This window comes from Ostrinia nubilalis, chromosome 19, assembly GCF_963855985.1.
Source record: "Ostrinia nubilalis chromosome 19, ilOstNubi1.1, whole genome shotgun sequence".
In the NCBI taxonomy this organism is placed as follows: Eukaryota; Metazoa; Arthropoda; class Insecta; order Lepidoptera; family Crambidae; genus Ostrinia; species Ostrinia nubilalis.
The window spans coordinates 1,098,174-1,115,050 of NC_087106.1; the positions used below are offsets into that span (position 1 = coordinate 1,098,174).

General features: G+C 43.9%; 1 protein-coding gene across 1 annotated transcript; it reads left to right on the forward strand.

Annotated features, from left to right (window-relative positions):
* On the forward strand, positions 1-16,877 carry LOC135081364 (uncharacterized). The gene is made up of 16 exons (XM_063976084.1): positions 1-278; positions 1,125-1,333; positions 2,990-3,133; positions 3,762-3,822; positions 4,161-4,297; positions 4,583-4,710; positions 5,043-5,230; positions 7,493-7,599; positions 8,279-8,357; positions 9,308-9,460; positions 10,498-10,580; positions 11,934-12,059; positions 13,324-14,334; positions 15,068-15,183; positions 15,886-16,009; positions 16,749-16,877. Exons 1-16 carry the CDS (start codon positions 182-184, stop codon positions 16,875-16,877), a joined length of 2,892 nt encoding a protein of 963 aa, XP_063832154.1. The 5' UTR covers positions 1-181.

Consider the following 16,877-nt stretch of genomic DNA (forward strand, 5'->3'; position numbering starts at 1 on the left):
TTCACGAAAAAAACCGCTGTTCCAAATCTAATTTGTAATCACTGTCAATTTCATTGTTTCACAAAAATGCGGTACAAACTCACCACCGTCAAATCAAAACAATGTAAGTAATCTAAAAGAAATCAAAATTAAAAATTGATGTTAACGATTGATTTGGACAAATTGTGCGTGAACCGGCGCTATGTTCGCTTCGCCCGCTCGCTGCTGCCTGGCCGGCTGCCGGGCACACGTGATGCCTGGCAGGAAGAGCCACTTGGTGCAGGCTGTCACTGGATATGGTAAGATGTTTTTTATTGTTCGTCATTGTCTAAAGTTGCTAGCTTTTATCTGAGACTTCGCCCGCGTTAATTTTGGTCTGCCTCAAGATATTTATAATCCTCTAACCAAATTATTTGGCCTTTTGTAAAGTTACTAGCTTTTGCCCGCGACTTCGCCCACGTTAATTTTGGTCTGTCTCTAAAAGACTATTTCGCGCGCGTGTATCCCTTTCAATAATCGGGATAAAAACTATCCTGTCTTGGTCCCATACCCTGGGTCATGGACCATCATGGTCCATACCATGGGTCTCATTCTGTTTTCATAATTTAAACCAGAACAAGTAAGAGACAACAGATTTAGATGGATATGTGAACAGTAAGGATTGTTAATTAGTTTTTTTTTATGACGGTGTCGGAGAATCTAACCCCCTTACTAATAAAACTTACACGCTTGTTGAACAGTGTTTTAAAGTGACGTTTAGTATGGAAATGTCATTTTAAAACAGTGTTCAACAACTGTGTAACTTTTTATTAGTAAGGGGTTTAATCTATAAAAGCGAAAGGTCACTGACTGACTCACTCACTCACGAAATCTCAGAAAGTTACAAGTGCTAGGAGTCTCAAATTTTACATGGGCGTTCTTTTTAGAACGTAGGTTCTCAGACAGGATTTTGCAAAATTCAACCCCGAAGGGGGTAAAACGGGATCCATGCGTACGAAGTCGTGGGTGGCCGCTAGTAATAAATAATAACCTAATGTATCAACCGCTTAATTAGGTACAGAACTGAGAATTATTTATGAAATAAGTTTTATCGAACAAAACATTTTTATACCCCCTTCTACACTATAACCGTCTCATCCTTCCAGGTCGCAGAGGCAAGCACGACAAGGGCTCCTGCTGCAAGGACATAGCCCAGACCGAGGGCAAGCGCGTGGAGCCGTGGCCCAAGAGTGACCCCCCGCCGCCTGCCTGGCGCTGCGAGTGCCCCACCGAGCCGCAGCCCCCCAACTATGACCCCTACAGGATCAAGGTGCCGGACGTCGTCGTGCCCCCCCTGCCTCCTAGTAATGCCAAGGTAAATAAATTGATTATTGAGCGTTGAGGCGTTGTGCGTACAATAATTTTCCCTTCACCTATCGGTGTAAACTTCGTTCTATCAAAATTATTGTGGGCACAATACCTTCATTAATGTCGTCTGATTAATATTGGAGCATTTGGACCAAACGATTTGAATTACATTTTATGCTTATGCATTAAAGATAAAATAGGTATCTGAATTTTCATTTTTGCTTTTATGAAATTATACATATTCAAAATGATACCATTAGATTTTTTTGAAGTAACGTGTAAATCACATTCATGTAGGACAAATTGCCGTTGCTTGAAATATATTTGCATTATTTCCATATTACTTTGCGACACGTGTTTCGAGTGCGTTTGACGAAATCAGAGCCCCCACGTCGTGGATTGAAATATCTAATGAAATCCAGCTTGTGCTTTCTTCATCAGCCAGTCGTTCTCACCACGGGACACCACGGCGATCAGAACCAAGGCTTCCAAGGACAGCAGGGGTACAACCCGCAGAGCTTCCACCAACCCGAGTACCACCAACAAGGCCAGCAGGCTAAGGAGGAGGAGAGCGAGGGCTTCCTAGCCATCCTCAGAAAGTGGTTCGGAGGAGGCAAGAGCAAGGACGAAGGCAAAGGCCCCAGTGACTCCATGATGACGGAAAACCACCACTGGCATTACGTCCGCAACTAAACCCCGGTAAGGACTTTGAAGACTCAAGAGATAGCTTATGGCAACTGATTCGTCCAACGCACTTAAACACACCTCTCAGATCGGCTCTCACTGTGATTTTTCGACAGGAATTACCGAACGAAGACGGCAGAGAGCTGTTCAAAGACCCACAGTTCAACGTTGGCGGGACGTGCCCGGCCTCCGTCCAGGATCTGTTCTTCAATTCGCCGATCGTTCACCCCGATTACTGGAAGCCAAAGCCGGAGAAGAAGTTGCAGGAGTTTGTGAAAGATGCGTTGCCCAAGTTAGGGTATCACGGTAAAAGCAAGTACAAATACGCGTTCCACGAGCCCTGGAAACCGCTGGACAGAATGTCCCTTCTTGAACAAGCGGAGAAGGAGGAAACAGGGCCTCCTGATGAGCCGCTCGAGATCGACAAGACTGACAAACAACTGACATGAGGGCTCTGATTTCTAACGCAAAATGAAATAAAAAAGTGAAAACTCAAAATTACATGTCGCCGTCTTCTGGTATTAATAAATCACTTTTTGGTCCATTCAGTTCCATTATTTATTGTAGTTTGGCTTTGTAAGTATTGTTTTCATTTAAATTAAATGTTAGGTACACAGAAGTATTACAAACCGTAGGTAGACTTTCAAGTAGGTAAACTATAAAACATTTTATTTCATTTTAGTCTCCATATTTTAGCATAACACTTTCCTATACCCGTGATAAGACTAGAATTTTATTTGAATCGAGTCGATACCCTACACAGTTTTAATTTGATCTTTATGAAGAAGACCGTTGAGGTAACTACAGAATTTTATTTGGATGGGCCCTACACAGTTAATTTGATCGAAGTAACTACAGTCCAAAGTTAGCAGTTTTCTTTAACAACTACAAGAATAATACTGGTTAAAATGGTAGGCAGATGTAGCCCCATATTTGACATATACACGCTACGAAAAGACGGGTCACGTTACCCTTGCAGCCGATGATAGACTGCGCGAAGACCAAAGGCCCGTGCTCGCTGAAGCCGGTCCTGCCGGCGCCGCCCTGCCCCCCGCCGCCCCCCAAACCCTTCCCCTGGATATACGTGTGGGCAGTCGCTTCGTTCTTCGGACTCATGGGATTGGTAAGTTCAATAGTTTTTACACCTTTGGCTTGATGCCCAGTTTCCACTAAGGCGAAGGCACCAAGACCCGAGTCTTGGTTTGGACACTATGTCCATCAGCTTCATTCCATATTATCTACTCTAACTATAAAAACTTATACCCTTATACATAATAAAGCAAACAGCATAATAAACCTATTTTGTATAAGTATTGCACTGTTTTGTCACTTTCTATCAAATGATGACAGCGCCAAGTAGGAACGAGATAAAACGGTGCAATAGTTAAAATAGGTTTATTAAGCTGTTTACGTTAATATGAATAAGGGTATGGTTAGTTTTTAACAAACTGTTCATTTTGGATTTTATAGTTGCTATTAAATTAATATTGGCTGGTGAATTAATAGTAATTTCACGTAATAAATTGCGTTTTGACGCGGGGGTATTTTGACAGCTTAATAAAATCAATGCATGGTTGTATGGCGTATGCCTTTGCCTGTTCTTGCAAAACAAAAAATTGAACTATTGGTAAATGAACTACCCTCTTTTTTAGAAATCTAATGGACTTTTCGGATTGCGATAGACTAACGAATTTTGTTTAATGAACATTTTAGTGATTGTGTGTACCTGAAATGTAAATACCCACTTTCAGATCTACAGAATCTACTTATGGAGAGAAGAAATGGACAGGATCAGCGAAAATGTTCCTATTTGTAAGTAATAACCGTTCCTTATTTTATATCAAATCCCAAAGTTCAGCTTTTTATATTGAATTTTAAAATAAAAGGCGAAACGACTAAAATCAGTGATTTCAAAGATAATTTGTAAGTAATCACTAGCAGTGTAACAAATGACAATATAAGGGTAGTTGAAAATATTCAAGCCCGCCCGAACGGACGACGTCGCAAACCGCCAGTCTGCTTGTGACCACGGCTGCAACACAGCCGAAACGTCAACTCGTAACTCATTTAAAAAATGTTACGTTGAGACCCGTGTTTCTCTATTTTAGTTGCAATGGAACGCGAAAGTTTAAATTCTCTTTCAACTTTAGGGCGTCCCCGTCGCAAAGTGAAGCGTCCGTACCACGACAAGGACTTGCCGGCGTGCGTTCAGTACTTGATTGTAGGCGCGGGCGCCGCCGGCTGGGCTGCCTACCGGGCCATTATGGAGCACGACAAGACTGCCAAGGTGAAAAGATCTTTATTGCTATACGAATGGGTCGCAAATTGAATTGTAACGGCATAGGATAGGACATAGACGCAGCCGGCTATCTTGGAGTAGGACATGACTCCTAAGGTAAAGTGATCTTTATTGCTATACGAATAGGTCTTCAACTGAATGAGGGTTTTCGCGATTGAAAAATCCGCCAGATCGCAATACGTAGACGGGAGGTCCAAATGCTGCATGATTGGTGGATTTTGACATATCTGTCAATGTCATGATCCCCGTTGACTTATTTTGAACTTACTGCAGGTATTCTTCATCTCAAAAGAAGACTGCTTGCCGTATCAGCGCCCGCCGCTGTCGAAGTACATGTGGTGGAACCCGGAGCCGCCTGATCTGAAGACCCTCAACTACATTAAGGATGGCAGGAGAAAAACGTGAGTAAAAAACGTCACTAAAACATTTTAAGTTGCTGCATCTACACCAGGTGCATGGGCTGATCACGCAAGGCTTGCATCCTGCTCTTGAGTGAGACGCAGCTTGATATCCTGCTCACTCTACTTTGGAGTGAGCAGGATGTCAAGCGTGCCCATAATATGCGCCCGTATCCGCTCCCATATCTCGGACACTGACGCAGTTAAGCCTACAGTACAAGCAGCAAGAAACATTTATCTACCAGTGATTTATCACCTTTCAAGTGCCAATGCCATCTACAAAGAAACCCTAACAGATCAAGAAACAAGCACTTAAAACTTCATTTTTTCCGCAGCATGTACGTATCGGAGTGCAGCAAGTTCATGGATCCCGTGAAGTTCTACCGCAAAAAGGTGGGCCCAGCCGTCTCCATCGCGACCGGCTGGTGCGTGCTGCGAGTAGACGCTGAGAACCACATCGCCTACATCAAGACCATGTGTGGCGAGCAGCCTATGTACTATGAGCGATGTCTGCTGGCCCCTGGTGCGTCAAATTCAAATTATTTTATTGCAGCGTCGTCGTCAACAGTTTCTGTTGTCCCTTTTCCTTCTTAGGGAATAGAAAGAGACGGAATCACATCGCCTACATCAAGACCATGTGTGGCGAGCAGCCCATGTACTATGAGCGATGTCTGCTGCTGGCCCCTGGTGAGTCTGCCGTCTCTCTTGCTCCATAGGGACTAGAAAGAGACAACAGGACTGGTGTGGACGCGGGAACCAAAGCGCCTACATCAAGACCATGTGTGGCGAGTAGCCTATGTACTACGAGCGCTGTCTGCTAGCCCCTGGTGAGTCTGCCGTCTCTCTTCCTCCATAGGGACTGGAAAGAGTCAGCAGGACTGGTGTGGACGCGGGACCATAGCACCTGCGTCAAGACCATGAGCGGAGATCAGCCCATGTACTATGAGCGATGTCTGCTAGCCCCAGGTGAGTCTGCTGTCTCTCTTCCTCCATAGGGACTGGAAAAAGACGAGGGATCCATATCGCCCACATCAAGACCATGAGCGGAGAGCAGCCCATGTACTATGAGCGCTAGCCCCTGGTGAGTCTGCCGTCTTTCTTCTTCCTTAGGGACTGGAAAGAGACGAGGGAACCATATCGTCCACATCAAGACCATGTGTGGCGAGCAGCCAATGTACTACGAGCGATGCTTGCTGGCCCCTGGTGCGTCAAATTAATTAATTTACATCTAAACTTGCTGCACTAACTACAGTAAAGACTAACCCTGTATTCAAAAACATTACTATGAGGTCTCATGTGGACGCACAGGGGGTAATACACGAACCAATCACTGAGCTCTATTCAAAGCAGTGCGTTTTGCTGTTTCACTTAAGCAAGCATCGTCTGTGAATACGGGCGTATAAATGACCAGTGATGAAAATGAGAAGACGGAAAGACATAGTCTGCACTTCGCAATCCATCTCTAAATTTATTTTTACAAATAGATTTTTTACTTTCCTAGGTTCTGTACAATAAATTAAATAAGACTCTTAACATATATACCTACTCTAAATGTATATTTATTTATTTATTTTATTGGTCTGCCAACAATTGTACAATAATACTTGTATTATATTACTAAATTCTAACTTAATTTCTAATTGTACAATATATGATGGGCAAACACAGCATGCATAATGAAAGTAATAGCATATATAGCCTGACCAGGAACATAAAAACCCTGGCATAGAGGCGCGTCAATTGCATTTGATAGTGCAACACTGAGTACAGTCGTACCTGTGTTAAATTAATAGGCTAACTTTATGTATCAGGATTCAGGATTACGGGCTAATTTGATATTTTCATAAATTAACGAAAAAATATTATTATAGGTAACCTGGTTTAAATAAATTAAATGAAACCATCAATCGAGCTAGTAGGATTTATTTTATTATTCATCAATAATCAAATTAAGAACTTGAATATTGAACTGCAATGTCTGGTCATGAACGCTTCAAACTCGGTACTTCCTTCCCAATTCCATAAAATTCAACACTTATAAAGTGACAAAAAACTTTAAAATAGGTAGTTGAAACAAACCACAGCTAATTTTCACAGTGGACTGTACTATACGATAAACATGTCAGTCAATTTGACAACCTTTGTCGGAAACATTATTCAATGAAAATATTGTCCGAACCCTTAGTATTTCTCTTCGACAAATACTTTAACACATTGTGAACCACTTTTCTTTCACGACTATAAAAAGATTTTAGCAATTTAATTCACAAAATCAATTGCACACATTTAAAATAAAGTTTGTTTACACTTTGACAGCAATAGACTGACATGCAAGGTGACATGTCAATGAAGTTTTCAGTTACTGTTGCCATTAAAAGAAATTAGTACCATTAGTTTTCCGCAACATGGCGAGGGTTTTTATGTTCCTGGTCAGGCTATAACTGTAAAATAGTCATATTTAAGTACCTTCAATGTTTGACATATGATTCAACTGAGGAGCTACTTGTAGTACCTATGTAACTTAAGTACCTATTCTTAATAATTGTATTTAATAAAGCTAATTGTTAATTTATTTAATTTCTATTTAACGTGTGAGCCTTTTTCGCCTGAAACACAGGTTTTTAACCTAGCTCAGGCTACAAAAGACTATGAATCGTATATGTAAACTCTAGCATAATAAGTTCTTGTAATGCTCTTATTTTTTTATTTTTTTATGAATAAACTATTTATTAAACAGTGATATACTAGTTAATACGTGAATAAGACCCTTTTCCGCTATTTGAAGGTTCGAAACCAAAGCAGCTGAGCATATTCAAGAACGCACCGAAGGCGGTTCGGGACCGCGTGACCACCCTCCGCACCATCCGAGACCTGGAGATCGCGTATCGTAAGGCGAGTTGAAAACTTTTCAAGTCAATTTCAACTATCGCTTGATGCTAATTAATAATTGTTAATGATTTTATATGTAAGAGGCACAAAACACGTCATGCTACTTTTAACATCAGCGAACGGCGATGGAGCCACTTTGTAGAAGCTGAATTTTTGGTTACTGCTTACACAACAAAAGTGACCACCGAACTAAATGTTAACTATAACCAAACTAAGTCTAGCTCACTACAGAATTATTTGTTTAATTTACACAACATTTTGTTCCTCATAACCAAAGTGTTCGGTGGTCACTTTTGTTGTGTAAGCAGTAACCAAACATTTTTTTCAGTGCATTCCACACCGCACACATAAAAACGCCAAACGTGGTGACTGAGTCGCTTATCGAAAGCTCGACGCAGCGACAGCAGTTGCTAAAACGCGCGATTCCGATACTGCGTCCGAACGCATGAAGTTAATCATCGATACAGTGGCAAAATCGCCCATTATAAAAAGTAGCATGTCTGCCGTGGCCCTAATTATGTACGTCAAGTTTCCAATTTAATAAGGATATTGCAGTCTGTAATTACTTAATAGTCCTGGTTGATCGAATAGACAGGTCTATACAATGATTTCGCGTCATAACATAAATGCCAGTTTTATTATTTTGTAGTTTATATTAATTGACATTGTCCCTATATTTCAGGTGAAGGATTCAAAACACGTGGTGATTATTGGCGGAGGCACCATTGGCTGTGAACTGGCTTGGCACTTCGGCAAAATGAGTAAGTGTTTCTTGACTTTCACCAGATCGTCGGTCCATCTGTAGCCTAATTCACGTATTTTATTTCTGTGGCCTAAGTTGTCCTATTGAATTTGAATAATAATTAATAGTTTAAAAAAATTAAAAACACGCTCTTAGTTTAGAGTTCCTATGGCCATCTCCCGACTGCATCATCAGGACACTGGACATTATGTAGCTCTAAAGTAAAAGACAAATCCACCTAACCCATACTCGATGCAATTCCGCCATTTCGTTTAGGAGTTCCTATGGCCACCTTCCAGTCCCATCACCAGACCAGCTCGATGGTACCATAATATTGTATTGTCATCTAATCTTCATATAATTGCCAAGTTTCATGATGATACAAGAATTAGAAGTGCGTGTAATTCAGATTCTTAGATTCCATTACATAGTTACATAGGTACACGACGACCTAATAAAAGCGTGTTAAAACAGTCCTAAATCCGTATTCACGTGTCATTTCGATAGGATCGCAACTCAGCGATTTATCATTTGGCGTTTATTCACTGTCATCCGATTAAACCAAACTTCCAAAAAGCCAACAATTGAATACGCATAAAAACGAAATCGAAACAAAATCGGGCGATTTACACGTGAATACGAAAAGTGACTCCAGCGATCAAATCGCTTGCATGTCGGTGAAGTTTTGTTTTGTTACGATAATTAGGCCACTGTGCACTGGTAGGAGACCAGCCCATCCTACCTCTTCCAGTAGCCTAATTCACGTATTTTGACAGTCAAGATCTCGCTGACATTCAGAAGTCGTCCCATTGAAAAACAGTTCTAAATCCGTATTCTTTTTGATAGAACGATTACTCGATAGGATCGCAACTCAATGTTTTTGAAGTTTTGTTACGTGAATAAGGCTACTACAGGTCGTGGTCGCCGCTCGAGAAATTTTCTACCTCTTCTTTTTCCATTTGCTGGCAGACCAAGTGGTGCAGCGCAAGGAGGACCAGCCGCCGTTGCAGGTGGTGCACATGTTCAAAGACAAGGGAATTCTCTCCAGCGTCCTCCCGGAGTACCTCGGCGAGTGGGCCGCCGAGAAGATCCGTTGCGAGGGCGTCACGCTCGTGCCCAAGAGTTAGTTCGTTCGTTTCAGCCAAATGACGTCCACTGCTGGACAAAGGCCTCCCCCAAGGTTTTCCACAATGAACGGTCCTGCGCTGCCCGCATCCAGGCTCTTCCCGCGACCTTTACCAGATCGTCGGTCCACCTAGTAGGAGGCCTGCCCACGCTACGTCTTCCAGCCCGTGGTCGCCACTCGAGAACTTTCCTGCCCCAACGGCCATCGTCTCTACGGGCTATGTGCCCCGCCCACTGCCACTTGATTTTAGCAATTCTGCGAGCTATGTCGGTTACTTTGGTTCTCCTGCGGATCTCCTCATTTCTGATTCGATCACGCAGGGAAACTCCGAGCATAGCCCGCTCCATCGCCCTTTGGGTGACCTTGAGCCTTCTTATGAGGCCCATAGTAAGCGACCACGTCTCAGATCCGTATACCATCACTGGCAACACGCATTGGTCAAATACTTTCGACTTGAGACACTGCGGTATTTCGGACGTGAGTATATGGCGAAGCTTCCCGAACGCTGCCCATCCGAGTTGGATTCGACGATTGACCTCTTTCTCGAAGTTGGTTTCGCCCAAGAGTTAGTACTCTCTACTTTACCTCCGACACCCAGCAGCATGTAAAATAAAACACCCTGTTCTTAATATAGTTTGCGAGTCACTCAATTTTTTTTAGATTTATTTGTACATACAAATGACAAATCTGTAATTCATTCAATTCATCATTCATCAAATTTCTAATAATCTCGATAACCCCTCGTGGTAAGCTAAATATGCTTGTGTTACGAGTGTGTACCACAATAATCGAGCGGCAGCAGGGATCGAACCTGCGTTCCTGCATTTCACTTCAATCTATCAATATCAATCTATTAATAGAGTATTGATTGCTCTCACAATCAGTAACTCACTACGTCGCTTCTGTAGCCATATGACGCGTCTATCGTTTGATCTTTGGCTGCTGGACTATGTGGTGAAACCACTCTTAACAAACTTCTATAAAAGAGTGATATGATACTGTCTCAAAGTAACACAATATTAATTATTTACAGCCCAAGTCTACGACGCCTTCGAGTCTCCCGACGGGAGGTTGGAGCTCACGCTGTCAAATGGGTCGTCGATGGTTACAGATTACGTATGTATAATAAATATTAATTTCTGAAGAGTAGCAATTAATTCCACGAAATACAGGATAATGTGGCTTCTCGAGAGCGAACCATAGCTTGAGCTGTTTACTCTACCATCGTCTGTAACATCTGTTAATTGATATAGATCGTTTCATCCACGAAGACGCGCCCCACCAATTTTTGGTCGAGGTTAGCGCGGGGTGCGGGGAGTTTGATCCGAGCAATTCGAGCGTCATTATTGTAGTGTGCGTAATTGTATCACTTATGGATAATTTATCGTGTACCGATAAATAAATAAATAAAATAAATAAATAAATCTTTGGACAATTTCACACAGCGCCAGCTAGCCCCAAAGTAAGCAACTCAATGCTTGTGTTATGGGTGCTTGCTTAACGGATATACTACTTATATACTTTTTTATTTATTTCATTAAATACATACATATTATACATATTTACACCCAGACCCGTCACAGAAATTAAAATTCATCATTTCAATTTCTGCCCGGCCGGGAATCGAACCCGGGACCTATCGGCATAGTAGTCCGTTCTGAACCACTACACCAAACGGCCGACAAACACTCAAATATTAGCAGAAGAATGGTGGGGCGCGCCTTCGTGGTTGAAACGATCTACAGGGTGTTAGGTAAATGGGTATATGAGCCGACACTAGCCCATGTTAGCATGGGCATATAAATGGCATGGTGAAGTCAGAAAATAGATATCTTCATTTAATTATTTAAATTTTCATACAAATCTGATTTTATAAAACTTATTTTGTATGAAAATTTAAAAAAAAATGATGATATTAAATTTCTGACTTCGCCATACCATTTATATGCCTATGTTAACATGGGCTAGTGTCGGCTCATATACCCATTTACCTAACACCCTGTATATCCGTATCTTTTGTATTTCTCTTTTTTTCTTGTTTTGTGTGGGTATACAATAAAGTGTGTTCTATCTGTTGGGTTACCTAAGCGCTTCTGCACACGAGGCCGCCGCCGCGCCTTTGCACTGTTTATACGCGCCGCGTGAAGAAGACTGCTACCGCGCCGCCGCTGCGAAATTATGCTTTGACGGCGCGGTGGCGGCGCGGCGGCGGTTTTACTCGGCGCGTATGAACAGTGTAGGGGCGCGGTGGCGGCGTCGTGTGCAGGAGCGCTAAGAGTAGGCGCACACCGTTGATTTTTAGTTGGCCGATAGTTGTGCCCGATTTTAAATTGTATGAAGAATCGGCCAAATTGAATCGGCGTAGTGTGCGCACTCCCATACATGCCCATACTGATCAACTGCCCGACTAAACTATCGGCCGATAAAAAATCAACGGTGTGCGCCTACTCTAATAGTTGATATCTCCAGGTATTCGTGGCCGTGGGCGCCGACCCGCGCGTGGAGATGGCTCAGCCGTCGTTCCTGGAGACCGACGACATCAACAACGGCTTCCTCGTCAACACCGAGTTGGAGGCACGCACGCATCTATACGTGGTGCGGACATTTCCCTTCTTTTGTATGAAAAGCGACAAATACACTGGTCATCATTAAAATCGACCCACCCGCGACAAGCACTTTCAAACGTATGCATCCCCACTTCCCACCAATATTATTATACTATATTACCATTTAAAAGCCTAGTTTTTAACTTCATTTCATTAAAGGAAAGGTTTTTACCCCAAAAATGTGTCTGTAGAAGAATCCAGAGTCACTTCTTCAAAAAATAGGTAGTTACGCTTGAGCCAACTTTTATGGCTATAAAACTGTTAAGTTGGGATTAATCGCTATCCATCTGTTAAAGAGGACACGTGAGATCATTATTTGGTTTTATAACCATAAAAATTGGTTTAATTGATCCCAGAGGTGAGCCCAAAGTGAGGTCTTTTTTCAAGTTTTTCGAGTCACATTTATTGTATATGTTAATCGTTTATTAGGAAATTATATGTGTTTTTCTTTAAGGATATTTATTGGGCTTTCAAATAACACCAATATTATTGGGGCACCATGATTGTATCTAGAAACGAGTTTTTCGGTAAAACGTAGGTGGGTCGATTTTTGTGATGACCAGTGTAGTTCATGACATCCAAAGTGACCAACAAGTTGACAACACAACCTTATTTCAATTGTAACGAAGACGTGTTGCGAACTTTTTTGATACTTTGAATGTCACGAAGTATTCGACGCCGACTGTACATGCTCCAGTATACTCGCGACGCCTCTAACCTTCAAAAATGGAGGCACATTTCCAGGAGAGCTACCCTCGGAAAAGACATCAAACACCTCACTGTGTACCTCGTCAGCGAAACCACAACCACTCTGATAAGAGTGTCCTACTAAGAAAAAGAAGTATGATAAGTCCACGGGGAGAGCGGGAGGTCTCATTTTACTATGCGATTATACGTCGTCATAGTCTGTCCAATTTCTTTTGTCCAATTTTACTTTGACATAATCGCAGCAAAAAAGACAACTAATAAAAGGAAGGCTCAAGCGGGTCTGTATCGAAAAATAGTATTATCAGCGCATGAGTTACGTCACACGTGCAGTGAGGAGAGAGTGTGCATTTCCATGCCACGGGCACCCGCTCCGGAAATCCGCGCAAGTTTTAGCGTAGTACTTATAGCAGGGTCGTGACGCGTCGTATAGGCTAAATTTCTATCAACCATGTGAGTGTACGCGCGCGAATCTAATACTGTTTGCGTTCGCCGCACGACGACGTAGTCATTGTCATCTATATAAAATATTTTTATTGCCGTTTCAGGCAGGGGACGCTGCGAGCTTCTACTCGCAGTGGAAGGACAGCCGGCTTCGCTTCGAGCACTACGACAACGCCGAGGAGCAAGGCTACATCGCCGGCGCCAACATGACCGGCTACTGGATCCCCGCCAACATGGAGCCGCACTACTGGCTCGTCCTGGGCGACGCGCTCGAGATGCAGGTCAGTCCCCGGCTGCAGGCCGCGACACACTCGCTCCGAGGAGCAGGGCTACATCGCGGCAACATGACGGGCTACTGGGTCCCCGCCAACATGGAGCCGCACTACTGGCTCGTACTGGGCGACGCGCTCGAGATGCAGGTCAGTCCCCGGCTGCAGGCCGCGACACACTCGCTCCGAGGAGCAGGGCTACATCGCGGCGGCAACATGACGGGCTACTGGATCCCCGCCAACATGGAGCCGCACTACTGGCTCGTCCTGGGCGACGCGCTCCAGATGCAGGTCAGTCCCCGGCTGCAGGCCGCGACACACTCGCTCCGAGGAGCAGGGCTACATCGCGGCAACATGACGGGCTACTGGGTCCCCGCCAACATGGAGCCGCACTACTGGCTCGTACTGGGCGACGCGCTCGAGATGCAGGTCAGTCCCCGGCTGCAGGCCGCGACACACTCGCTCCGAGGAGCAGGGCTACATCGCGGCGGCAACATGACGGGCTACTGGATCCCCGCCAACATGGAGCCGCACTACTGGCTCGTCCTGGGCGACGCGCTCCAGATGCAGGTCAGTCCCCGGCTGCAGGCCGCGACACACTCGCTCCGAGGAGCAGGGCTACATCGCGGCAACATGACGGGCTACTGGGTCCCCGCCAACATGGAGCCGCACTACTGGCTCGTCCTGGGCGACGCGCTCGAGATGCAGGTCAGTCCCCGGCTGCAGGCCGCGACACACTCGCTCCGAGGAGCAGGGCTACATCGCGGCAACATGACGGGCTACTGGATCCCCGCCAACATGGAGCCGCACTACTGGCTCGTCCTGGGCGACGCGCTCGAGATGCAGGTCAGTCCCCGGCTGCAGGCCGCGACACACTCGCTCCGAGGAGCAGGGCTACATCGCGGCAACATGACGGGCTACTGGATCCCCGCCAACATGGAGCCGCACTACTGGCTCGTCCTGGGCGACGCGCTCCAGATGCAGGTCAGTCCCCGGCTGCAGGCCGCGACACATGTCGGGCTACTGGATTCACTGTTTCGACACTCATAGCAAGTCCATGGAGATGTATGGAGGTGCGCGCACGTAGAAACGTGACAGTGACAGAAACTCCATAACTCCAAACGTGTGAGTCCATAACTATCATAGTGGAGTAAGTATCTATGGGTGGAGACAAGTGGCACTTTTTGATCCAATCGAAAATCGAAGCCGTTGAAACTCCATAAAAAAAAAAACATACGGGTCGAATTGAGAACCTCCTCCTTTTTTGAAGTCGGTTGAAAATAAACCCTCCTTCTGGCGCAGTCGGGTAAAAAAAGGCTTTTCGACCATATTTCGACATGAAAACTGTCACATTTTGCATTTTATCTAGGGGGCTGTTCTAACTTCTAAGTATTTTTTTTAAATTACACAGGTTTTATACCTTATAACGTAATTAAATAGTTAAGTAACAATAAACACAAATCTAAAAAACTAAAGAGAACACTGCTCACAAAAGGATTGGCAAGTTGACAATATTTTATGCCAAGGGTCCGCAAATATGAAAATAGCTATAAAATACGTGATCGTTTGTTGTTGGCAGGTTGTGGGTGAATGTGGCGCGTGCATGCCTACAGTGGGGCTCTTCAAACAGTGCACCCCCGAGGAGGCCGCTAAGAAACCGCCTAGCGGGGACGGGGACCGCCCTTGCTACAAAAAGTTAGTATTAAATCCTACCATAAGTCATTTAAAAGAGTTTAACAAAGATCGTCCCATTCGCATTTCGTCACAAATTCAAAAATAGTCATTTATTTTGGCCCATTCGCAAAATGGTCACACTCATATAAAAGTTGTTTAACATTTTCAACCTACAAGAAATATTGTTTCAAGAACTTTAACTTTTGGCTGAGTGTGGCCATTTTGTGAATGGGACGGTCTGCATTGCATCAACATACTCTAATCTGTGGTCTGCATCAAACCTCGTTTCAAGATCATACTCATCATGCCTATTTGCGCTCACTAGTTAGCGCCACTAGCGAATGATAGAAATAAATAATTAAATATTACATTAGAAACAATTTTATAAATCTGTTAAGATAGGTGGGATACAAAAAAACAATACCTAATTATTATAGATATATTTATTCAAATGGCATTGTTATTTTAATTTTAATTGAAATTGGATCGCAATCAATTGAATCAAATTGTGATAGATCCACCCTAGTAATCGCAGATTATTTTTTTTTTTACATTGCGTAAGGCACCCGCTGAAAACTAGCGTCGAGGTGTGCACGCATTTCTCGATAAATGCTGAGCGGGCGCCTTTTTCTCACAAAATATCTACCTTTATTTGTATATTTTAAGTCCTTTATTATTTTTGTTTATTTTGTGTGGAATAAAGATTTTTCTATTCTATTCTAGGAGCGAAGAGTACAAGAACCGGTACAAGCGTGGCCTGGTGTTCTACCTCCGGGACGAGATCGTGGTCGGGATGGTGTTCTGGAACATGCCTCCCATCGACGACAGGAAAGAAGTCGCCACAGAGGTAAGTACACGTCAAAAACGGGACTATTCCCACCTCTCGTTCCCACCACTGCAACTCCTGTGTAGCCAGGATATACAGCTTGACCGCCATAAAAACCCAACCAATGAAGGTCAAGTTTGTCCCGGGGGAACCGGGAAAGTTAAACTGTCATTGGACCCGCAACGAAATTAATCAGAAGAACATATCTCTTAGTGAGGACACTTCTAATGCTTCAACCACACCAACGCGTGCAGATCGCGATTACGGCGCGATCATAGGGAATGACAGGTCGCGTGAACTGTCATGAGTCGCGCGACCTGTCATTGGCCTTTGATCGCGCCGATCATGGCGATCTGCACACGTTGGTGTGGATGAAGCTTAATTGTCCACATACTTTTTACCTGTCCCTGGCGTACGAATGATCCGGAAAATATAGTCAGGGACATCACTGTTGTCCCTTTTCAAAATCCCAAATATAAATCCATAATAGGTACGGACAGCGCTTGAAGCTACAATACTATGTGACTTCCCGAGTAGTTCTTTCTAAGGTGTGATTTTATGACAAACATGTAGCGACTACATGTTAAAACCACGCTTCTATACTTAGGCTGAGTTGCACCATCTTACTTTGACTTTAACAAACGTCAAAAATCTGTCAAACTCCATACAAAATACACCGGCTATCGTTATAACCGCGCTTAAAGTTGGTGAAACTCAGCCTTAGTTGTAGTCCGTTACTGTATCGTTATAACGTTGACAGTTGCTTCGGGCGCGGCCCTCGTACAAGGACATTAATTTGCTCGCGGAGCTGGTCGGCTTTCCGGACACCCAGTGCGTGTACGCATCAGAAGAGGAGCTCAAGGAACCCGGCCCTTGTATCAAAAAGTAA